This window comes from Pelobates fuscus, chromosome 6 (assembly GCF_036172605.1).
Source record: "Pelobates fuscus isolate aPelFus1 chromosome 6, aPelFus1.pri, whole genome shotgun sequence".
NCBI classification, from domain to species: domain Eukaryota; kingdom Metazoa; phylum Chordata; class Amphibia; order Anura; family Pelobatidae; genus Pelobates; species Pelobates fuscus.
This window is the reverse complement of record NC_086322.1, coordinates 304,406,431-304,431,286: the sequence shown is the minus strand read 5'-3', so window position 1 is coordinate 304,431,286 and position 24,856 is coordinate 304,406,431. Positions and strand designations below refer to the sequence as shown.

Here is a 24,856-nt window from a genome sequence, read left to right as displayed (position 1 = left end):
CACCTGTCTCAAGGCCTGTTACACACCCTGCGGAAGTCCGCGAGATTCTTCTACGAGCATTCCAATAAGAGCGGCAGGCTTTTGGCGAAAATGCTCCGAGAAAAGAGGAGAACTCAGCACATACTCAAAATCCACAACCCGCAGGGACGATCCACAAGGTTGCCTGAGGGGATTATGGAAGCCTTTAGGGAATACTATAAGGACCTCTACCATCAGTCGCAGGCCCGAACAGGAGATGCGGCGAGACTACATAGCCGGAGGGTGTCGGACTACCTATCACAAACCGTCACACGCAAGCTCACACCGGACCTTGCGGAGGAGTTGGATGGACCCTTGACCTTAATGGAACTCACAGCAGCCTTGAAACATTCAAAACCGCACCGGGCCCAGACGGCCTCCCATTGACGTACCTGCGGACATTCCAAGAGGTTCTCCTGCCCAGGCTCCTTACGAGCCTCAATGCCTTATGTGATGGCGGAGCCTTTCCATCAGACACCTTAGCGGCAACGATCACGGTGATCCCTAAAGATGGGAAAGATCCCACACTCTGTTCCAGCTACAGGCCGATCTCATTGCTCAATGCAGATTTGAAGTTGTTCACGAAGGCGCTCTACCTGAGAATATCCAGGATCCTACCGGACCTAATACACCCAGATCAGGTCGGCTTCATCCCGGGGCGGGAAGCCAGAGATGACACCATCCGCGCATTAAACGTTATACACTACACGAGATCCAAAGACCGAGATACAGTACTGCTCTCGACGGACGCCGAAAAGGCGTTTGATCGAGTAGACTGGATATACCTGAATGAAACACTAAGGCACTTCGGCTTTGGGACACATATGCGCACCTGGATCTCCGCCCTGTACTCGACGCCGACTGCTAGGATCCGAGTGAACGGAGGCCTGTCGCAACCGTTCCCCATATGTAACGGGACTCGCCAGGGATGTCCCCTGTCCCCCCTTCTGTTTGCCCTCTCCCTGGAGCCATTCCTGGAGGCGGTCAGACGGGATGGGGGCATTACGGGGGTCCGCATAGGTAAGGTGGAACATAGAGTAGCGGCATATGCAGATGATATGCTGTTCTTCCTTGAACAGCCCCTGATCTCTGTCCCCAACCTCCTACAGGCATTCCGCAGCTTCGGACTAGTATCCAACCTGAAGCTCAACCTGGACAAGTCGGAAGCGATGCCGATAATGCAGGAGGAAGAAGGCGCCCGCAGACTTAGCACCAATTCTCCTTCTCCTGGTGCACGGAGAAACTGCGTTACTAGGTACCTGGCTGCCCAAAAACCTATCACTGGTCTACCAGCTGAACTTCCTTCCCCTCCTAAAGTGCATAAAGCAGGACCTGCAGCGATGGACGACGAGCTACATCACCTGGTTTGGCCGTATTAACGCGGTCAAAATGAACGTGCTGCCACGGCTGCTATATCTCTTCGCCACCTTACCTATCTCTATACCACACACATTCTTCAAGGATGCGGACTCGACCATTCGCGGATTTGTATGGAATCACAGACCCTCACGCATCCGTAGGACTGTCATGGAACGTCCTAAGACGGCCGGCGGGCTGGGACTACCGTCGGTTCAGTCTTATTACCAAGCCACACATCTGCATAGGATCGTGGACTGGCACGTTAGTAACAGCCCGAAGCAATGGGTGGCAATGGAACTCCAGCAAACACAAGGCCAGTTTCCATCTAAACTATGGTTGGGCCGGGCCACCTTCCCGGAGCTACGCGTAGACAACCCCATGATTGACGCGACCCTCAAGACCTGGTGCAAAACCCGCCACACTCAGCAACTAACCACGTCACCGAACCCCCTGACCCCTATCACCCACAACCCGGAGCTGGCAGGAGGTTTACCCCCAGCAGCTTTCCAGGGCTTTCCGCAACCCGATTGGATTTATGTGAGTCGGTGGTGCGCAGGAGCAACGCTCAGACCATTACCCGACTTACTGGGAGATACACGACCCACACAATTGGACGAATTCCGCTACCATCAGGTGAGGACGTATGTTGGCAGAATCGCGGGTCAGAACCATCTCCACAGACAACTAACTAGCTTCGAGCGGCTGTGCACAAACCGAGCTCACTTGGACCACGGAGTGTCACTCCTGTACAAAACTCTACGAGAGACCATGGACAATACCCCCTTGGGCTACAGAAGCAAATGGGAACGGGAAACGGGCACGCAACTCACGGATTAAGAGTGGGACAAGATCGTACTACTCACCCATAAATGCTCCATTAGTTCTAAGGTCCAGGAGACCGGTTATAAACTGTTGTCCCACTGGTACCGCACGCCTGATATCTTGAGACACTTCGCCAACAACGCAGGCTCATGCTGGAGATGCAACTCAGCTGTGGGAACGACCGTGCACATATGGTGGTCATGCCCCCGACTGGTACCATTCTGGCGACAGATTAATTCGAAAATAAAAGAAATAACTGGATGCGATCTCCCCCTACTGCCTATGACGATGCTCCTACACCACACCTCAGTCCCCACCAGGAAATATAAACACTCACTGACCATCCATATGCTGAATGCCGCAAAAGCCCTGATCCCCGTGCACTGGAATAGGGCTTCGGTGCCCACTTTCAGCCAATGGGTTGATAAGGTGGAATCTATTAATGAGATGGAAATACTGACTGCGTCCCTGCAGGGACGTTCGGACAAGTGCGCCCTACAATGGTACCCGTGGAGGCACTACATTTCCACGGGAAGAGCATAAAGACACAGGGGCATGCCGGGCTCCGGGAGTTGGGCCCAGTACGAAAGGACGTATGACCTAGACCGTGCGCTGTCCGAACATGGAACTAGAGCACGCCCGGGGGGACCTCACCCGGGTTGTTGGCCAGAAGCTTCATTGACCCATGCCCTTCCCCTCCAACCCCTTACCCCGACACAAACACCCCATACTGTACACCCCCCCCTTCCTGACATACCAGACGAGAGACGGAACAACCCAACGGGTTGGATTTTGACTAGAGAGTTAGACGAGACCGAAATAGGGCGAACCCTGGCTACCACACCACACCGACAGGGATGCCCATTGCATTTACAGTACAGACAGGTTCGATAGACCAACTGGAAGAGGGTGGTCGGGAAACGATAATGAGAGAGGTCGGACTACCCATCGTTAAGTCAGAACACAACTAAGACAAGAGACAAAACACCCGGACAGATACAGGAACTGAGCAACATCCTACAGAGACGGAGACTGGGCTGACCGCAAGATGGCTAACGCAGGCAGTTACTCACGTACATGACCTAATCAATACCAGCACTTAGCTGGAAGCTGCCCTAAGAGAATCCTACCCTAAAACTTCGCCAAACGCACACACTAGAACGTTAGCTCAGGATAGCATTCGCCCTAAAGGGTTTTCTAACCTTTGCGCTCACACACAAACCCTGACGTATATGGAGAAGGGATGACACCTGTTCTGGAGGGTAGCCCCTCCACAAAATCGTGTTCTTGTATACCAGAAACTGACCTCATTTCAAGGCTGAATGACTACGTTAACCTGAATACCACTTAACATACCCCACTAATGTGTACAGATTACTAACCTCATGTTTCCCTGTTTAACTATGTCACCACTGTAAAGATCAAAAATTGTTTTTACTATGCCTATTATTGTTACCTTTGACAACTGAATAAAAACTGATTGACACAAAAATGGTACTCTCAAGAATGGAGCAGGCAAACTTCTCCTTGATGATAGCGTTGGTGGTTTGATCCCCACCTAGCATTACTTGGAGTCCAGGATAGTAAAAATGCCAGGTAAAAAATATAAAGTGTCACAGGGGCGGAGCCTAACCATCGAACTGGCAAGACGTGTGCAGCAGGAGCTCCTGCCACACGGGCGCTGATAATGCCTACCTTCCGAGTTACTGAGCTAAATTCCTCCTACCAATGTGCCCACGACACAGGGGACACCTGCCGGAACCCAATCGACACCAAACCCGACACCCAGGATGATCAAGCTCAACAGCGGCAGAGTGAGGCCTAACTCAGGAGGAGGCGAGGAAAGACGGACGCTTTCCCGCCACAGGCAAACAGCCGCAAGCGTGTATAATATATTTTCACCCCCCCATGGACTGAGCCCCACACTCTGCACCACATGAGTATGCCTGCAACCCCTTCAAGCAAGGTGGGAGCTGGGGCACCCAAGATGGCGGACCCAAGCACAACCAGCATGCGAGACTAGCAACGGCCTGCCAGACAAGGCATCGACGCCCAGGCAAGAGACTCAATCAGTGAAATATTTGACTGTTTTTGGGCCAAGCTACAGGCACACATGCTGTCAGCAGGGCCAAACAGCGTGAAGCCGGCGAGACACACAGTCCAAGAGGAGGGGAGACCTGGGAAACCTCCTCGGGGCGCCAAGGAGCACCAAGCGACAAACCCTCGAGATAGGGGCCCTCCCGGGCTGGGAGCAATAGGGGCAACACCCCATAGGTGCCAGCCACACCGGCGGAAAGGGACAAGAGTTAACCGACCGAAAACTGAGAAAAACACCCACCGCAACATCCCGTCAGGGAAGACCCTGGGCCACTACGGAACCCAGGCTCGTGGCACAAGAGCACCAGCTCCCATACAGCGCCGGGGCAGAAGGGCACAAACAACACACCACAGATCCAGACGCTCCTCTGTAGGACTGAACTTGGGCCCATTACGGAAGCCCCAGGGCCGGAGTGCACAGACTGCACTACCCATCGGAAGACAGACTCCGAAAGCAGGCAAGCGCAAACAATGCCCGGCAGGGCCGCAAGACCATGTCCAGACAGACCCCAGCACCCAGGACCCCCACGGCCACACTCGATGACCACCCTAAACAAGCAACCACACCGTCCAGACAGGGCATCGGCTGATTCATACAACCAGAGACTCACAGGGACTTTCAGGCTGTGCCAAGCTGAGACATTGGCTGACAGTGCCAGGTGATCCCGAGCAAGGTAACAGTGCCTTATCCTACCCAGGAATTGAAGCTACGCAAAAGCATGGCCGTACCCAGTTAATTTTGAGCTAGTCCAATTGGCTTGTAACACCACATTGATCAGAATCAGAAAGTCGGGCTCTGTTTGCATGATAGACAATATACCTGCTGATGTGTACATAGCCTGTTATAGCACACCTCGCTAGCATGTAACACGACCTACACACTCTCAATTAATATGCTACACCACTTCAGTCATAATCATAAACCCAACATACATGGGCAGACTAGCCTAAATAATTGTTAAAACTATTCAAGCTCCTCTGGCAAGCCCACTGCTCACAAGCCGTGTTAACATGATTCATTTACTTAACGAGATAATGCCATCATTGCACACTCCCTTTTAATGCTGATGCTTAATGATATTATTGACCTAGCATGTTCATAATATAAAACTGTGCCTGTTACCTAAATGTCCCACGAGGAGATATGCCTGAGGACTGCTATCGGACTGCTATCGGGGCACTTCAAGCCTGTTTATACTATTCCTATGCACAAAAAAAATAAAACATTTCAAAAAATAAAGTGTACTAAAAGATGATTGGCACAATAAAAGGTGACCAAAAAATCTTTACTGAATAAAATACACAGTATAAAATATCCACAAACGCGTTTCGCCTGCAAGGCTTCTTCAATATGGAATAGAGAGAGCACTTTATAGACTATTTTCGATCTAAGGAAGATCTGTTCAGCTAAGACAAATTATACTATATCATGAACGAATTATACTATATCCTGCACGAATTATACTATATCATGCACAAATTATACTATACCATGCACACAATCAGAGTGTGTGCATGGTATAGTATAATCACTAACACACTGATTGTGTACATGGTATAGTATAATCACTAACAATCAGCGTGTTAGTGATTATACTATACCATGCATACAATCAGAGTGTTAGTGATTATACTATACCATGCACACAATCAGAGTGTTAGTGATTATACTATACCATATACAATCAGAGTGTTAGTGATTATACTATACCATGCACGCAATCAGAGTGTTAGTGATTATACTATACCATGCACACAATCAGTGTGTTAGTGATTATACTATACCATGCACACAAGCAGTGTGTTAGTGATTATACTATACCATGCACACAATCAGAGTGTTAGTGATTATACTATACCATGCATACAATCAGAGTGTTAGTGATTATACTATACCATGCACACAATCAGTGTGTTAGTGATTATACTATACCATGCACACAATCAGTGTGTTAGTGATTATACTATACCATGCACACAATCAGAGTGTTAGTGATTATACTATACCATGCATACAATCAGTGTGTTAGTGATTATACTATACCATGCACACAATCAGAGTGTTAGTGATTATACTATACCATGCATACAATCAGTGTGTTAGTGATTATACTATACCATGCACACAATCAGAGTGTTAGTGATTATACTATACCATGCACACAATCAGTGTGTTAGTGATTATACTATACCATGCACACAATCAGTGTGTTAGTGATTATAATATACCATGCACACAATCAGAGTGTTAGTGATTATACTATACCATGCGCACAATCAGTGTGTTAGTGATTATACTATACCATGCACGCAATCAGAGTGTTAGTGATTATACTATACCATGCACACAATCAGAGTGTTAGTGATTATACTACACCATGCACACAATCAGTGTGTTAGTGATTATACTATACCATGCACACAATCAGAGTGTTAGTGATTATACTATACCATGCGCACAATCAGAGTGTTAGTGATTATACTATACCATGCATACAATCAGTGTGTTAGTGATTATACTATACCATGCACACAATCAGAGTGTTAGTGATTATACTATACCATGCATACAATCAGTGTGTTAGTGATTATACTATACCATGCACACAATCAGAGTGTTAGTGATTATACTATACCATGCACACAATCAGTGTGTTAGTGATTATACTATACCATGCACGCAATCAGTGTGTTAGTGATTATACTATACCATGCACGCAATCAGTGTGTTAGTGATTATACTATACCATGCACGCAATCAGAGTGTTAGTGATTATACTATACCATGCACACAATCAGAGTGTTAGTGATTATACTATACCATGCACACAATCAGTGTGTTAGTGATTATACTATACCATGCACACAATCAGAGTGTTAGTGATTATACTATACCATGCGCACAATCAGTGTGTTAGTGATTATAATATACCATGCACACAATCAGTGTGTTAGTGATTATACTATACCATGCACACAATCAGTGTGTTAGTGATTATACTATACCATGCACACAAGCAGTGTGTTAGTGATTATACTATACCATGCACACAATCAGAGTGTTAGTGATTATACTATACCATGCATACAATCAGAGTGTTAGTGATTATACTATACCATGCACACAATCAGTGTGTTAGTGATTATACTATACCATGCACACAATCAGTGTGTTAGTGATTATACTATACCATGCACACAATCAGAGTGTTAGTGATTATACTATACCATGCATACAATCAGTGTGTTAGTGATTATACTATACCATGCACACAATCAGAGTGTTAGTGATTATACTATACCATGCATACAATCAGTGTGTTAGTGATTATACTATACCATGCACACAATCAGAGTGTTAGTGATTATACTATACCATGCACACAATCAGTGTGTTAGTGATTATACTATACCATGCACACAATCAGTGTGTTAGTGATTATAATATACCATGCACACAATCAGAGTGTTAGTGATTATACTATACCATGCGCACAATCAGTGTGTTAGTGATTATACTATACCATGCACGCAATCAGAGTGTTAGTGATTATACTATACCATGCACACAATCAGAGTGTTAGTGATTATACTACACCATGCACACAATCAGTGTGTTAGTGATTATACTATACCATGCACACAATCAGAGTGTTAGTGATTATACTATACCATGCGCACAATCAGAGTGTTAGTGATTATACTATACCATGCATACAATCAGTGTGTTAGTGATTATACTATACCATGCACACAATCAGAGTGTTAGTGATTATACTATACCATGCATACAATCAGTGTGTTAGTGATTATACTATACCATGCACACAATCAGAGTGTTAGTGATTATACTATACCATGCACACAATCAGTGTGTTAGTGATTATACTATACCATGCACGCAATCAGTGTGTTAGTGATTATACTATACCATGCACGCAATCAGTGTGTTAGTGATTATACTATACCATGCACGCAATCAGAGTGTTAGTGATTATACTATACCATGCACACAATCAGAGTGTTAGTGATTATACTATACCATGCACACAATCAGTGTGTTAGTGATTATACTATACCATGCACACAATCAGAGTGTTAGTGATTATACTATACCATGCGCACAATCAGTGTGTTAGTGATTATAATATACCATGCACACAATCAGTGTGTTAGTGATTATACTATACCATGCACACAATCAGAGTGTTAGTGATTATACTATACCATGCGCACAATCAGTGTGTTAGTGATTATAATATACCATGCACACAATCAGTGTGTTAGTGATTATACTATACCATGCACACAATCAGTGTGTTAGTGATTATAATATACCATGCACACAGTGTGTTAGTGATTATACTATACCATGCATACAATCAGAGTGTTAGTGATTATACTATACCATGCACACAATCAGTGTGTTAGTGATTATACTATACCATGCACACAATCAGTGTGTTAGTGATTATACTATACCATGCACGCAATCAGAGTGTTAGTGATTATACTATACCATGCACACAGTATGTTAGTGATTATACTATACCATGCACACAATCAGTGTGTTAGTGATTATGCTATACCATGCACGCAATCAGTGTGTTAGTGATTATACTATACCATGCACACAATCAGTGTGTTAGTGATTATACTATACCATGCACACAATCAGTGTGTTAGTGATTATATTATACCATGCACACAATCAGAGTGTTAGTGATTATACTATACCATGCACACAGTATGTTAGTGATTATACTATACCATGCACACAATCAGTGTGTTAGTGATTATGCTATACCATGCACGCAATCAGTGTGTTAGTGATTATACTATACCATGCACACAATCAGTGTGTTAGTGATTATACTATACCATGCACACAATCAGTGTGTTAGTGATTATATTATACCATGCACACAATCAGAGTGTTAGTGATTATACTATACCATGCACACAGTATGTTAGTGATTATACTATACCATGCATACAATCAGAGTGTTAGTGATTATACTATACCATGCACACAATCAGAGTGTTAGTGATTATACTATACCATGCATACAATCAGCGTGTTAGTGATTATACTATACCATGCATACAATCAGAGTGTTAGTGATTATACTATACCATGCACGCAATCAGTGTGTTAGTGATTATATTATACCATGCACACAATCAGTGTGTTAGTGATTATACTATACCATGCACACAATCAGAGTGTTAGTGATTATACTATACCATGCACACAATCAGAGTGTTAGTGATTATACTATACCATGCACACAATCAGTGTGTTAGTGATTATAATATACCATGCACACAATCAGTGTGTTAGTGATTATAATATACCATGCACACAGTGTGTTAGTGATTATATTATACCATGCACACAGTGTGTTAGTGATTATACTATACCATGCACACAGTGTGTTAGTGATTATACTATACCATGCATACAAGTACTTTGCTGACTGTTTATCGTGTCTAACACATTAATATTGATCCCTTTCCAAGCAGGCGCTGAGACTCTCAAACAGTTTTGGTCTGATTGGAGAGAGTCAGTTTTATAGATTGTGGGTCGGTGCAATATTCCTCAGTTATGTAACTAAACAACAAATTGAGCAATACGGAACAGAAACTGGAGATATACGATCAACAAATGGGGATTATTCCCTAAATTGTAATCTACATCTTTGGTAAAAAAAAAAATATATATAATTGCAATTTGGCTTCAAATTGTAATTCCCTTTTATACACAATTGCCTGTTTGGTGAATAAAACCTCAAAAATAAAAATATAAGGTGAAATTTCAGATTTTAGGCCAAATTAGCCGAGGTAAAAGCAGAGGTGACTTGGAGCATTTTTGCCGTTTGGTTATTTGACCTGAAATTGAAGTCCACTTTGAATTTCTCCCAATTTGCACATTAGTGAAGTAAGGTTAGCTCTCTGGATGTTCTCCCTCCGATCCTAATAATAAAACTTCTCCTACCCAGAAATTGCTGTGACAATTTGTCGTCATAGCTTTCTCCAGACCTTCATCATCACATCTCAGGAACGATCCCCCTGTCACCACCCTGGCGTTGTTAATCAAGATCGTCACGTCGCCCACCTCTTGTTTAACTCTTTCAGCCACTTGGTAGACTTGCTGTCTCTGGCTAACGTCGCAAATATACGCATGCACACGCACCCCCAATTTTCTCGCTGCTCGGGCGGTATTTTCATTCCCTTCTACATCAACGTCCCATAATACAAGAGTCGCTCCTTTTTTCGCAAACCCAAGTGCAAAATGTTTCCCTTTCCGACCAGCTGCGCCAGTAATCAGACAAATCTCGTTTTGCACATTTTTTTCAGCCGGTTTCACGATCAGTCTCAGTACCGATGGTACGATGCACCCCCAAACCTCCCAAAGCAAGGACAATATATCTCTTACAATGATCATGGCTGCAGAAATGTTCAATACAATGGTGTACTTCACGCAGTCTATATACTCGGGATCACCGGATTAAGAGATTACATGGTGCAAAACAGTGCTAAATGGGAACTTCACATAACACAATAGCACCATTGATTGGCAGTGAGGGTATTAGTCCAATTTGTATTAATGCTTCTTTTTAGATTAAGGTTGTACAGAAGGAACATATTTATAATTGCTGTGCAGTCTGATCACACAGGGCTCTGTAAATGAATAAGGTTTTTATGGACTATGAAGAACATTGGAACGAGACACTAGCAAAGAAAGAATGGGTAAGAGTGAAGATTGAGGAGAGACAAAGGTTCGGAGAAGACTGTGGATAGTGGGACTGTGAGCAGGCCTACCAGCCATCCTGATTTCAGGGGGACAGTCCTGGTTTTCGAGTCCTGTCTTGCCGTGCTGATTTATTTCCCTAGTGTCCACCGCTCACGCCCTCAGTGAGTGGCCTACCTGATTGGCAGGCAGTCTGGTGTGCATTTATACTAGAATGGCCAGTGAATTCCACTCATCTTTCGGTTGAGTCAATGACACAAATCTGTCCTGCCCATCCCAACAGAGAGGTATGCTCAACAAAGAAGGGAGACTGGTAGAGGGAGAACCATACTGCAAGAGTTAGGCTGATTGGAAAAGAACTCACCACCTTTTATTTTTTTATTATTAATAAAGCACCAACATTTTCCACAGCGCTGTACAATAGGTTCACGATACATAGTAATTTGGCTCGCAAGTTTGACTTACAGGAACGAGATGTAGCGAGAGTCCTGCTCGAACAGGCTAACAATGTAAAGGAGATGGGATATAATTGACTGTAGAAGAAAATTCTAAAAAATGCACAGCCCTACTACAGAACTCTTGGAAATGGGAGTTGGAAATGCGAACCAAGGAGAGGCAGGAGTTAGAGAGGAATGGTCAGGAATGGACACGTTTATCAGGGGCGGATAAACAGCCTGGGCGCTGTCATATGGACACTGACCTGGATTTCAAACTGAATCCAGGAATGTATAGGGAACCAGTACGAGGATTGACGGAGACATTCTGTGTTTGAGAGATTGAGTTTTAGAACGTGAGCAGCCATCCAGTTGCAGTTGGACGAGAGGCAGCTGGTGACATGATTAAGGAGAGAAGGCGAGAGGTCAAGTAAAGAGACGTCGATCTTGGTGTCATCGGAAAACACAGTATTGAGCCTCATGTTTTTTTGGGGGGGTAGTTTAGGAATAAAAACAGCTGCAGACCTGTTATCTGCAGCCTTGGTAATGCATCCCCTCTTATCCAGGAAATACACTAATCAGAAGCCTCTCACTGAGCTAGAGCATGTGCACACGGTCGCGGTTTTCCTGCGCCTCTCACTGACCTGGAGCTGCGAGTAAGTGCACACGGTCGTGGTTTTCCTATGCCTCTCACTGAGCTGGAGCTACGAGTATGCGCACACGGTCGCGGTTTTCCTATGCCTCTCACTGAGGTGGAGCTACAAGTATGCGCACACGGTCGTGGTTTTCCTATGCCTCTCACTGAGCTGGAACTGCGAGCATGCGCACACGGTCGCGGTATTACTACGATTCCCAATAAGCTGGAGCTGCGAGTATGCGCACACGGTCGCGGTTTTCCTACGATTCTCAATGAGCTGGAGCTGCGAGTATGCGCACATGGGCGAGGTGTTCCTACGATTCTCAATGAACTGGAGCTGCGAGTATAGTGTATCACAGAGTGTATCACACCAGCCGGATGCCCCTGACGAAGTCGTAGGACGAAACGCGTAGGGCGGCAAAGAACACTTTATTTACGGACTTTTGACTTTATTTGAATTCTTATTTATTTTGTTCGTGTTTTCTTCAATTTGGTTTCCTGCATTTCCGACTGGGAGATCTACCAAGAAGTTCACAACATTATCTGATGGGCTTTTAACCTTCTTGCATGTTGTAAGTGCAGACAATAAAGTGTTTTACTATATTTTAAAGTGGTACACTATGTTCTTTTATCTTCTTTCCCTTAAAGTCAATATGCTGGGATAAAGAAGACCACACTGATCCTCCTGTCTACATCCAACGTATATATATGGGGAGATTTTTCTATTATATTTTGTGTTTATCCTGAAGATACAGAGGAATCTTCATACTCCCACATATTTTTGGGTATTTATTTTTATTCATTTGTTTATATATACCCACTCAAGTTTTATCCACTGGTTTTTGTGTAAAAGGTGTATATTTTGTCTTTATATGCGCACACGGTCGAAGTTTTCCTACGATTCTCAATGAGCTGGAGCTGCGAGTATGTGCACACGGTCGCGGTTTTCCTACGATTCTCACTGAGCTGGAGCTGCGAGTATGCGCACACGGTCGCGGTTTTCCTACGATTCTCAAAGAGCTGGAGCTGCGAGTATGCGCACATGGGCGAGGTGTTCCTACGATTCTCAATGAACTGGAGCTGCGAGTATGCGCACACGGTCGCGGTTTTCCTACGCTTCTCACTGAGCTGGAGCTGGGAGTATGCGCACACGCGGTCACGGTTTTCCTACGATTCCCAATGAGCTGGAGCTGCGAGTATGCGCACACGGTCGCAGTTTTCCTACGCCTCTCACTGAGCTGGAGGCCTGGAGCTGGGAGTATGCGCACACGGTCGCGGTTTTCCTACAATTCTCAATGAGCTGGAGCTGGGAGTATGCGCACACGCGGTCACGGTTTTCCTACGATTCCCAATGAGCTGGAGCTGCGAGTATGCGCACACGGTCGCAGTTTTCCTACGCCTCTCACTGAGCTGGAGGCCTGGAGCTGGGAGTATGCGCACACGGTCGCGGTTTTCCTACAATTCTCAATGAGCTGGAGCTGGGAGTATGCGCACACGGTCGCGGTTTTCCTACAATTCTCAATGAGCTGGAGCTGGGAGTATGCGCACACGGTCGCGGTTTTCCTACAATTCTCAATGAGCTGGAGCTGGGAGTATGCGCACACGGTCGCGGTTTTCCTACAATTCTCAATGAGCTGGAGCTGGGAGTATGCGCACACGGTCGCGGTTTTCCTACAATTCTCAATGAGCTGGGAAAGGCAGGCTAGCTTAGCAGTGCTGACAATTCCAATAACTGAAGTAGAAGAAAACCTCCGGCTGTTCCTGCCCCTGATTGTAAAAGCGCAGATTTCTCTTGCACGGTGGGCAGTGCAGTGACCCCCCAATATCGCTGTCCGTCCCGCTGAGGGCAGACCCTACAGGGAGCACGGCCCCGTTACCGTAGCACAGACATGTCTAATGATGCGATCGCGCTACGCTTTTTGCGGATAGTTCCGCGGTGACCCCAATTCACAGCTCAGCAAATAACCACATAAATAGGAGTCTATCACCCGGACTAGGAGGGTTTGACCTCAGCCACGCTCACAGCCCACAATTTGCTATTAATTGTTAAACTGCAAACATTGGAGATTTTACCAGGATCACATTTTAACCCAAACTAGAAGATCTGGAGCCATTATCCATCACTAGGATTCTGTGAGGAATCAGTATTATCTGCTTTTAGTGATAATATTTTTATTTTGTGTTATCTGTAATGATAGAATTTAGTTTATTTTCACATTGTTGTTCTGTCCAGCACTGAAGGGGTTAAAACAATCTAGCCTTGCCTCTAGAGGTCATTGAGCATGCGCAGTGCCCATTAATGGTCCAAGCCCACTGCGCATGTACGTAGAGCGGCCGAACGCTGCGCCGCCGTGCTGGAACGCACCGTATCCACGCTGTGATTGGCTGGCCAGATGCAGGCAGCGCAGTGCGCGTGCGCTGCGTCACGCTGGGTATAAAATGCGCTGACCTGCAGGCTCTCATTCTCTCTGCTGCCTGCACGCCTGATGGTAAGTGTGGATCTCAATCCGGCTCCATCCGGCCTCACCGTGTGTTTATATCCACTGTCACTGTGCCACAGCAGCGTTTATAGGGATATTATAGTCAGTGTGTCATTAACCCTTTCATAGCTTGCTTTATACTGCCTTCATTATTCAGGTTGGCCTATCAGCCCACACTGTGACTGGCCTTTTAATGGGGTGATCTGTAATACTGGCCTTTTAATGGGGTGATCTGTAATACTGGCCTTTTAATGGGGTGATCTGTAATACTGGCCTTTTAATGGGGTGATCTGTAATACTGGCCTTTTAATGGGGTGATCTGTAATACTGGCCTTTTAATGGGGTGATCTGTAATACTGGCCTTTTAATGGGGTGATCTGTAATACTGGCCTTTTAATGGGGTGATCTGTAATACTGGCCTTTTAATGGGGTGATCTGTAATACTGGCCTTTTAATGGGGTGATCTGTAATACTGGCCTTTTAATGGGGTGATCTGTAATACTGGCCTTTTAATGGGGGGATCTGTAATACTGGCCCTTTATTGGGGGGGGGGGGGGATCTGTAATACTGGCCCTTTATTGGGGGGGGGATCTGTAATACTGGCCCTTTATTGGGGGGGGGGGGATCTGTAATACTGGCCCTTTATTGGGGGGGGGGGATCTGTAATACTGGCCCTTTATTGGGGGGGGGGGATCTGTAATACTGGCCCTTTATTGGGGGGGGGGATCTGTAATACTGGCCCTTTATTGGGGGGGGGGGGGGGATCTGTAATACTGGCCCTTTATTGGGGGCATCCTGTGTTTAAAGATTTAAAATTCTTGTCTATTGATATGCTGTGCATTAAAGGGAGAGCAGTGCAGTTGTTTTGCTGATGTGTGTGATGACTGACCTTTTTTCCCCATCAGATCGACAATGTTGATTTGTGATGCTTTTAAAGCCAGTTTTGTCTGACCCATCAGCAGCTCTTCATCTCATTCTCTCATCCTTTTTGTTTTGGTTTTATTAAAATTACCTTCTTTCTCTCTAGGATAAACTGAAGAACTGTGCGAATAATTTTAACTACTCGGACAATGGATGAGATGGTTAGTAGATACTTTTATTATTGAATAAAACTCGTTCAGCATTCAGGAAAATGCACTTAAATTCTGTTAACTTTCTGCAAATGGCCAGATTGACTATTTAGTGGCATTTGTGGAAAGCTGACTTGGTGTATTTAAATGAAATTCCACAGCTGGGCTCAGAACATGTGCTGCCTTGTGTCTTGTAGTAATACTGCCCGAAGGAAATCCATTATCGGTCATGTTTTTATTAAATTCAAGTTACGAACGCCATGTTAAGGCATCTCAAAGCATGTCCGGCCAGTATGAAGACAATAACTGTAGGCAGACGGTCTGAGCCAGAGCTGGTTGGAGAATATTGCTGACTGTGTGATGACCACACTTTTTTCCCCATCAGATCGATAATGTTGATTTGTGATGCTTTTAAGCCAGTTTTGTCTGATCGTCAGCATGAATCACTTTGTATCTTGCACACAGAATGGATGCAGTTTATAAAAGTCGTGTTTTTTTTTTTTTTTTTTTTGTTTCAGTTATCTTGTAGCAATGGAAAAAGCAGTTGACTGATCTAAAAATCCAGATGTGACCTATTGAACAGAATTCTCCCTGATGAGGTGAGTTGAAGGTTGTGATTAATATACTGGGTATTTGTTTCTGGGAGAAATAAGCTTGCTGTTCTATGGTACCTCCAAGCGATCTCCAAACTGTGGGCACATGGCTGATTAATTTGAGTAATGCTGACTGTATGATGACTAAACTTTTTTCCCCATCAGATCGATAATGTTGATTTTGATGCTTTTTAAGCCAGTCTTGTCTGACATCAGCAGACATGCTAATACTGGACCCTGCAGGAAGACTTGGTTTGTGCTAACACTTTTATTTTGTTACACAGGGACCCATGGAGAAAGTGGCTTGTGCCACTCCAATCTCTCGAAAGGAAATGTGAACCTGTAGGATCCAGAGACTTGCAACAAAGTGAGTGTAAATTCTGGATAAGGTTTTTGTTCTGTGTAGTAGCTGTAAGATCTTTATAGATTGTATTGGAAAATACTTTGCCAATGAACACATTGTTACCATGATGAAGCTGCATGGCCAAACAGTGACTAACCTGGCAGCTCCTAACCAATGAATAGCGTCCAGACCTGTTATAACGTAGTACGTGGAAATGTTAAACCAACTCTGAACACTGGGCAGCACCCTGGACTCCTGGCACAATAACTGTAGGTCACTATCATAGTTTGCGGTGCCATGTCTACCTAGTTATCAATACTGAGACATAATTGGAATAAAAGTCCAAATTCTCACTGGATGCTGCTTGATGCTAATGTAAATATTAATCTTTAGTCCAATCTGGGCTCCCTGATCTCATGCTGCTGTATATGATGACTGAAACTTTTTTCCCCAGCAGATCGACTGTGGTGACTTAAACTTGAATTAAGCCAAACTGTCTGATACGCAGATGAGATGTCCTTAGTCTTTTGGTTTACACTTGATATCTAGATTACTTTTCTCTTTTTTCTTTTGAGACACTAACACTTTCATTTACATTCTCTTAGGATCCAATGAAGCAATGGCCTGTATTGCAAGATCACAGGATGCTGTCTCAGACGTCTCCCCAGCTGGAGCTGTCCTGTGTAAAGACTGAAGTCTTGAGCGCATGAACATGTTGCCACACTCGCTGCAGAATGATGGGCAGTCTTGGGACGAAACGCTGCATCAGGAGTTGGGAAATGTCTTGGTGGCAGTACAGTCACTCAAACCTAATAACGCCACATTAAATACAAGCTTGTATTGTTTGCAGCCTGCCTGACTGCATAGTGCAAATTAATGTTTGGAGGATTTATCTGCATTCATTTTCTGCTTTGTGAATTAATAAAAGTCTTTTTAGCAATTGATCTCATGAATTACTTTTGCGCAGTATTGTGATTCTAAGCATTAAAGGAACACTATAGTCACCTAAATTACTTTAGCTAAATAAAGCAGTTTTAGTGTATAGCTCATTCCCCTGCAATTTCACTGCTCAATTCACTGTCATTTAGGAGTTAAATCACTTTGTTTCTGTTTATGCAGCCCTAGCCACACCTCCCCTGGCTATGATTGACAGAGCCTGCATGAAAAAAAAACTGGTTTCACTTTTGCCGTTACTAGGCATAAAATGTTTCCATGCTGCACACTAAGGAAGCATTTTACGGATAGTAGACCCTACATGATTAAGGGAACACCAAAATGTTAAATGATCCAATGTTTCCTTGTCCACCTAAAAATGGCTGGTAACCTTGATAGAGAACTTGTCTAAAAATGACCTATGTTGATTACTGGGTCTCGTGGTGAGATTAAATAAGATGAACTCATTGAAGTGGTCTGGGTGCAGTGATCCTTATTCTGTAACCCTGAGATTGTATTTATTGCAGTTTAATTACCTGCCAGGGTTAACTTACCTAGTGACTTCCAAACAGCCACTAGAGGACTTGCAGGCTGTTGGCAACTTTTAGTCACCTGACACTGGATGTCCTCGGACAATGCATGAGGACAACCAGCATTGCCTGAAAACCAATAGCAAAGCTAATGGTTATTGGTGGAGGTGGAGCCTGAACCAGGGACATGGGCACTGGAATTGGGTAAGTGAAACACCTACATCATGGGGTGCTGTAGTGTTGACAATCGTTTCCCTTTTAAGAGATGAGTTTGCATGACTGACTCTTCAATATGTTAGAACCAAGGATAGTTGCTAAAATTATTCAGGAATAGAATGTTTTACCTCTGAGTGATGGGTGCTTATAGCTGGCTGGGATCTTAAAGGGACACTCCAGGCACCCAGACCACTTCTGCCCATTGGAGTGGTCTGGGTGCCAACTTCCACTACCCTTAACCCTAAAGTGTAATTATTGCAGTTTTCATAAACTGCAATCTATACATTGCAGGGTTATAAGTCCTCTAGTGGCTGTCTACTAGAACAAAGTGTTTTAAACGGCGCTTGATGTCCTCACGCGATGTGAGTACCTCCAGCGTTGCCCAAATGCCAATAGACGCAGCCATTGCAGAGCATAGGCGAAGCCTGACCAGCGCTGAAGGACATTGGTGCGGGACTCCGGTAAGTCACTGTTGGGATTTTAACCCCTTCAGCAACTTGGGATGGTGGGTGGGAGGGACACAAGAGGGGTCCTGCAGTGCCAGGAAAACAAGAGTCAACTGGTCACCTGACTGGTCCAGACTTATTTGTGGAACATTCCAGAACTTCTCGATAACCAACAGACAGTCAGTTATCGTATCACACATTACCTGTTGGAGATGTGCAGCAGCTGGGAATGCTGTCTGATCACTGGCTTAAACTAGTGTTTTAAAGCTATCGAAGTATTTCCAGCTGCTTTTAAGGCAATGGACACTATTCTACCAGTTTAATTAGTGTCTGGAGTCCTTAATCCTGCCAGTGTTAAACTGTAACGGTCCCTGGCTCGTACTGGGGGAGTGACTAAGGCGGATCACACTTTGTTATACCAGCGATGGGCACTACGATGGCCTTAAAGCATTAAGCTGAAGCTGTTAAGTTGTCTATTGCAGCTCAGGTTAACGCTTCCTCGTTAGATCAAGCGGCACAGAGAGGATGGTTTGCTGGGGAATCGTTTAGCGTTGGAACGCGGAATGAAAGGACTGCGCCAGGAGACTATTCCAACTTGTATATGAGCTACAAATTCTGTGATTCTTTCTTTATCATTGGCAAAACATTGTGGCTCGTCCTACTAACGGGTCCAGTGCAGTATACATTAAGGTATTGTCTAAATCTGGCAATTAACCCCATACTTCCCAACATATTAAATGGACAAAGAGGGACACTTTCATTTGGGGTGGGTGTAGCTAGGGGCGGGCTGTTTTGAGAAATATTAGATTTACTAATTGCAATTTATAAGAAGAACAATGTATCTTATTTACAGACTAATTTCCAAACACATTTATTGTAACAATATGGAGCTCCTAGAAAATGATAGAGGAATTTGGTCTCAAAATAGGGACTGTCCCTCCTAAATTGGGACACTTGGGAGGTATGGTTAGCCCTGCTTTATTTACATATATTTTATGACTACAAGATGTAAGGTGGTTGATTGAGAGTTCAGTTGTATAGTATAGCATAGAAAATTCAGTGAGCATTGGCTGAGTTGATTGCTAGTCTGTGCAATGCACTGTTCAAGCAATATTAAGAACATACTGTCTTTATATTTGCATATTTTTACTGCATTTTCTAGGACATTTTACTGTAATGATTTAACATGTTTGTAGTACTGGCCGTTTTACTTTGTTCTAACTTTTAGAAAAGATAAAACGCGTGTGGTGGGGGGGGACAAAAAAAAAACTTGACTACTGTAATCTGCTTCTCAGGGGTCTTGCATGCTTCCAACTTGCCCCATTACAGTCTATAATGAATGCGGCGGCGAGGCTCATCTTCCTGTCCGCCCGCACCTCCCACGTCTCCCCCTCTGTCAGTCCCTACATTGGCTTTCTGTAAGATGATTTAAGATTCTGGTACTTGTTACTTGGTACTACAAATCTCTACCCAATGCTGCTCCTACCTATTCTCCCTAATACACAAATATGTCCTGTCGAGGCCCCTGCGCTCTGCCGAAGACCTACGTCTGTCCTCTGTTTGTACTCCCACATCTGATGCTCCCCATTAAAACTTCTCCAGGGCTGCAACGTTCCTGTGGAACTCCCTTTCCCTCTCTGTTAGACTCTCACCCAGTCTCCACTCCTTTAAAAAAAAGTCCATGAAGCCCTCAGTGAATATTTTTCTAGCAACCTAATTTTCTACCCTACCCTTTCCTTTTGTGTCACTTTACCCCACTCCCTCTAGCACGTAAGCTCATTGAGCAGGGCCCTCAATCCCTCTGTTACTGTGTCACTATACCCCACTCCCTCTAGCATGTAAACTCACTGAGCAGGACCCCCAATCCCTCTGTTACTGTGTCACTATACCCCACTCCCTCTAACATGTAAACTCACTGAGCAGGGCCCTCAATCCCTCTGTTACTGTGTCACTATACCCCACTCCCTCTAGCATGTAAACTCACTGAGCAGGACCCCCAATCCCTCTGTTACTGTGTCACTATACCCCACTCCCTCTAGCATGTAAACTCACTGAGCAGGACCCCCAATCCCTCTGTTACTGTGTCACTATACCCCACTCCCTCTAACATGTAAACTCACTGAGCAGGACCCCCAATCCCTCTGTTACTGTGTCACTATACCCCACTCCCTCTAACATGTAAACTCACTGAGCAGGGCCCTCAATCCCTCTGTTACTGTGTCACTATACCCCACTCCCTCTAGCATGTAAACTCACTGAGCAGGACCCCCAATCCCTCTGTTACTGTGTCACTATACCCCACTCCCTCTAGCATGTAAACTCACTGAGCAGGACCCCCAATCCCTCTGTTACTGTGTCACTATACCCCACTCCCTCTAACATGTAAACTCACTGAGCAGGACCCCCAATCCCTCTGTTACTGTGTCACTATACCCCACTCCCTCTAACATGTAAACTCACTGAGCAGGACCCCCAATCCCTCTGTTACTGTGTCACTATACCCAACTCCCTCTAACATGTAAACTCACTGAGCAGGGCCCTCAATCCCTCTGTTACTGTCACTATACCCCACTCCCTCTAACATGTAAACTCGCTGAGCAGGGCCTCAATCCCTCTGTTCCTGTGTCACTATACCCCACTCCCTCTAGCATGTAAACTCACTGAGCAGGACCCCCAATCCCTCTGTTACTGTGTCACTATACCCCACTCCCTCTAACATGTAAACTCACTGAGCAGGACCCTCAATCCCTCTGTTACTGTGTCACTATACCCCACTCCCTCTAACATGTAAACTCACTGAGCAGGACCCCCAATCCCTCTGTTACTGTGTCACTATACCCAACTCCCTCTAACATGTAAACTCACTGAGCAGGGCCCTCAATCCCTCTGTTACTGTGTCACTATACCCCACTCCCTCTAACATGTAAACTCACTGAGCAGGGCCCTCAATCCCTCTGTTACTGTCACTATACCCCACTCCCTCTAACATGTAAACTCACTGAGCAGGGCCTCAATCCCTCTGTTACTGTCACTATACCCCACTCCCTCTAACATGTAAACTCACTGAGCAGGGCCCTCAATCCCTCTGTTACTGTGTCACTATACCCAACTCCCTCTAACATGTAAACTCACTGAGCAGGGCCCTCAATCCCTCTGTTACTCTGTAACTATACCCCACTCCCTCTAACATGTGAGCTCACTGAGCAGGGCCCTCAATCCCTCTGTTACTGTGTCACTATACCCCACTCCCTTTAAATGTAAACTCACTGAGCAGGGCCCTCAATCCCTCTGTTACTGTGTCACTATACCCCACTCCCTCTAACATGTAAACTCACTGAGCAGGGCCCTCAATCCCTCTGTTACTGTGTCACTATACCCCACTCCCTCTAACATGTAAACTCACTGAGCAGGGCCCTCAATCCCTCTGTTACTGTCACTATACCCCACTCCCTCTAACATGTAAACTCGCTGAGCAGGGCCTCAATCCCTCTGTTACTGTGTCACTATACCCCACTCCCTCTAACATGTAAACTCACTGAGCAGGGCCCTCAATCCCTCTGTTACTGTGTCACTATACCCCACTCCCTCTAACATGTAAACTCACTGAGCAGGGCCTCAATCCCTCTGTTACTGTGTAATTATACCCCACTCCCTCTAACATGTAAGCTCACTGAGTAGGGCCCTCAATCCCTCTGTTACTGTGTAATTATACCCCACTCCCTCTAACATGTAAACTCACTGAGCAGGACCCTCAATCCCTCTGTTACTGTGTCACTATACCCCACTCCCTCTAACATGTAAGCTCACTGAGTAGGGCCCTCAATCCCTCTGTTACTGTGTAATTATACCCCACTCCCTCTAACATGTAAACTCACTGAGCAGAGCCCTCAATCCCTCTGTTACTGTGTCACTATACCCCACTCCCTCTAACATGTAAACTCACTGAGCAGGGCCCTCAATCCCTCTGTTACTGTGTCACTATACCCCACTCCCTCTAACATGTAAACTCACTGAGCAGGGCCCTAAATCCCTCTGTTACTGTGTCACTATACCCCACTCCCTCTAACATGTAAACTCACTGAGCAGAGCCCTCAATCCCTCTGTTACTGTGTCACTATACCCCACTCCCTCTAACATGTAAACTCACTGAGCAGGCCCTCAATCCCTCTGTTACTGTGTCACTATACCCCACTCCCTCTAACATGTAAACTCACTGAGCAGGGTCCTCAATCCCTCTGTTACTGTGTCACTATACCCCACTCCCTCTAGCATGTAAACTCACTGAGCAGGGTCCTCAATCCCTCTGTTACTGTGTCACTATACCCCACTCCCTCTAACATGTAAACTCACTGAGCAGGGCCCTCAATCCCTCTGTTACTCTGTAACTATACCCCACTCCCTCTAACATGTAAACTCACTGAGCAGGCCCTCAATCCCTCTGTTACTGTGTCACTATACCCCACTCCCTCTAACATGTAAACTCACTGAGCAGGGCCCTCAATCCCTCTGTTACTCTGTAACTATACCCCACTCCCTCTAACATGTGAGCTCACTGAGCAGGGCCCTCAATCCCTCTGTTCCTGTTAGGCATGTGCATGGGGAAAAACTTTCGTTTCTGTTCGGCATTCCGAAATTCGGGACTTCGACAATTCAGAACTTCGGCAACATCGGCACTTCGAAACTTCGGGACTTCGGAACGTCTCTTGCAGCCGCTTGGTAGATAACTCCCTAATTCCCACGGTATTAGGGAGTTATCTACCAAAAGGCTGAAAGACCTAAATTGGTCTTTAAGCCAAATTTACTAATACTAAGTAAAAATTACTTAGTATTAGTAAATTGTGCCCCTACTCGCTATACCGTGAGTAGGGGCATGTCTATTAAACAGTGAGCAGCCAGTGGCCCTAAAGTAAAATAATGGGGGGGGACCTATTGTCCTCCCCCCGGCCCCCACCCCTGAGCGGTAGGTGGGGGCCCTAAAATACTAATTAGGGGGGGACCTAATGTCCTCCCCCCAGGCCCCCACCCCTGAGCGGCGGGTGGGGGCCCTAAATTAGAATGAGGGGGGAGGACCTAAGGTCCTCCTCCCTGGCCCCCACCCCTGATCGGTGGGTGGGGGCCCTAAAATACTAATTAGGGAGGGGACCTAATGTCCTCCCCCCTGGCCTCCACTGCTGAGCGGTGGGTGGGGGCCCTAAAATACTAATTTGGTGGAGGGACCTTATGTCCTCCCCCCTGGCCCCCACCCCTGAGCGGTGGGTGGGGGCCCCTAAAATACTAATTGGGGGGGACCTAATGTCCTCCCCCCTGGCCCCACCCCTGAGCGGTGGGTGGGGGGCCCTAAAATACTAATTGGGGGGGACCTAATGTCCTCCCCCCTGGCCCCCACCCCTGAGCGGTGGGTGGGGGGCCCTAAAATACTAATTAGGGGGGACCTAATGTCCTCCCCCCTGGCCCCCACCCCTGAGCGGTGGGTGGGGGCCCTAAAATACTAATTGGGGGGGAACCTAATGTCCTGGCCCCCACCCCTGAGCAGTGGGTGGGGGCCCCTAAAATACTAATTAGGGGGGGGACCTAATGTCCTCCCCCCTGGCCCCCACCCATGAGCGGTGGGTGGGGGCCCTAAAATACTAATTGGGGGGGAACCTAATGTCCTGGCCCCCACCCCTGAGCAGTGGGTGGGGGCCCCTAAAATACTAATTAGGGGGGGGACCTAATGTCCTCCCCCCTGGCCCCCACCCATGAGCGGTGGGTGGGGGCCCTAAATTAGAATGAGGGGGGAGGACCTAATGTCCTCCCCCCTGGCCCCCACCCCTGAGCTGTGGGTGGGGGCCCTAAAATAGTAATTAGGGGGGGAGGACCTAATGTCCTCCCCCCTGGCCCCCACCCCTGAGCGGTGGGTGGGGGCCCTAAATTAGAATGAGGGGGGAGTCCCTTTTGTCCTCCCCCTTGCCCCCACCCCTGAGCAGTCGGTGGGGGCTCTAAAATACAAATTAGGGGGGGACCTAATGTCCTCCCCCCTGGCCCCCACCCCTGAGCTGTGGGGGGGGCCCTAAAATACTAATTAGGGAGGGGACCTAATGTCCTCCCCCTGGCCCCCACCCCTGAGTGGTGGCGGGGGGCCCTA

The 24,856-nt window shown here is 46.0% G+C and overlaps 1 protein-coding gene, 1 long non-coding RNA gene and 4 other non-coding genes across 6 annotated transcripts in view; 5 read left to right on the top strand and 1 right to left on the bottom strand.

Moving 5' to 3' along the window:
* The window catches only part of LOC134566218 (retinol dehydrogenase 10-like), a 28,915-nt gene extending 16,949 nt beyond the window's left edge, over positions 1-11,966 (bottom strand). The window contains exons 1-2 of the mRNA XM_063425926.1: positions 11,751-11,966; positions 10,295-10,792 (exon numbers count right to left, since the gene is read on the bottom strand). Of these exons, the coding sequence (XP_063281996.1) occupies positions 10,295-10,792; positions 11,751-11,966 (714 nt within the window). The remainder of the gene's footprint in view (positions 1-10,294; positions 10,793-11,750) is intronic.
* Positions 11,967-15,468: 3,502 nt separating this feature from the next.
* Positions 15,469-15,561, top strand: LOC134566230 (small nucleolar SNORD12/SNORD106). Its single transcript, XR_010083989.1, has one exon. It is a non-coding gene; the product is annotated as a small nucleolar SNORD12/SNORD106 (small nucleolar RNA).
* Positions 15,562-15,608: 47 nt separating this feature from the next.
* Positions 15,609-16,836, top strand: LOC134565973 (uncharacterized). The gene is made up of 3 exons (XR_010083980.1): positions 15,609-15,683; positions 16,190-16,270; positions 16,549-16,836. It is a non-coding gene; the product is annotated as an uncharacterized LOC134565973 (long non-coding RNA).
* LOC134566231 (small nucleolar SNORD12/SNORD106) lies at positions 16,019-16,110 on the top strand. The gene has a single exon (XR_010083990.1). It is a non-coding gene; the product is annotated as a small nucleolar SNORD12/SNORD106 (small nucleolar RNA).
* LOC134566232 (small nucleolar SNORD12/SNORD106) lies at positions 16,393-16,481 on the top strand. Its single transcript, XR_010083991.1, has one exon. It is a non-coding gene; the product is annotated as a small nucleolar SNORD12/SNORD106 (small nucleolar RNA).
* A 189-nt stretch (positions 16,837-17,025) lies between the features above and the next one.
* Positions 17,026-17,116, top strand: LOC134566233 (small nucleolar SNORD12/SNORD106). The gene has a single exon (XR_010083992.1). It is a non-coding gene; the product is annotated as a small nucleolar SNORD12/SNORD106 (small nucleolar RNA).
* The last annotated feature ends 7,740 nt before the right edge of the window (positions 17,117-24,856 follow it).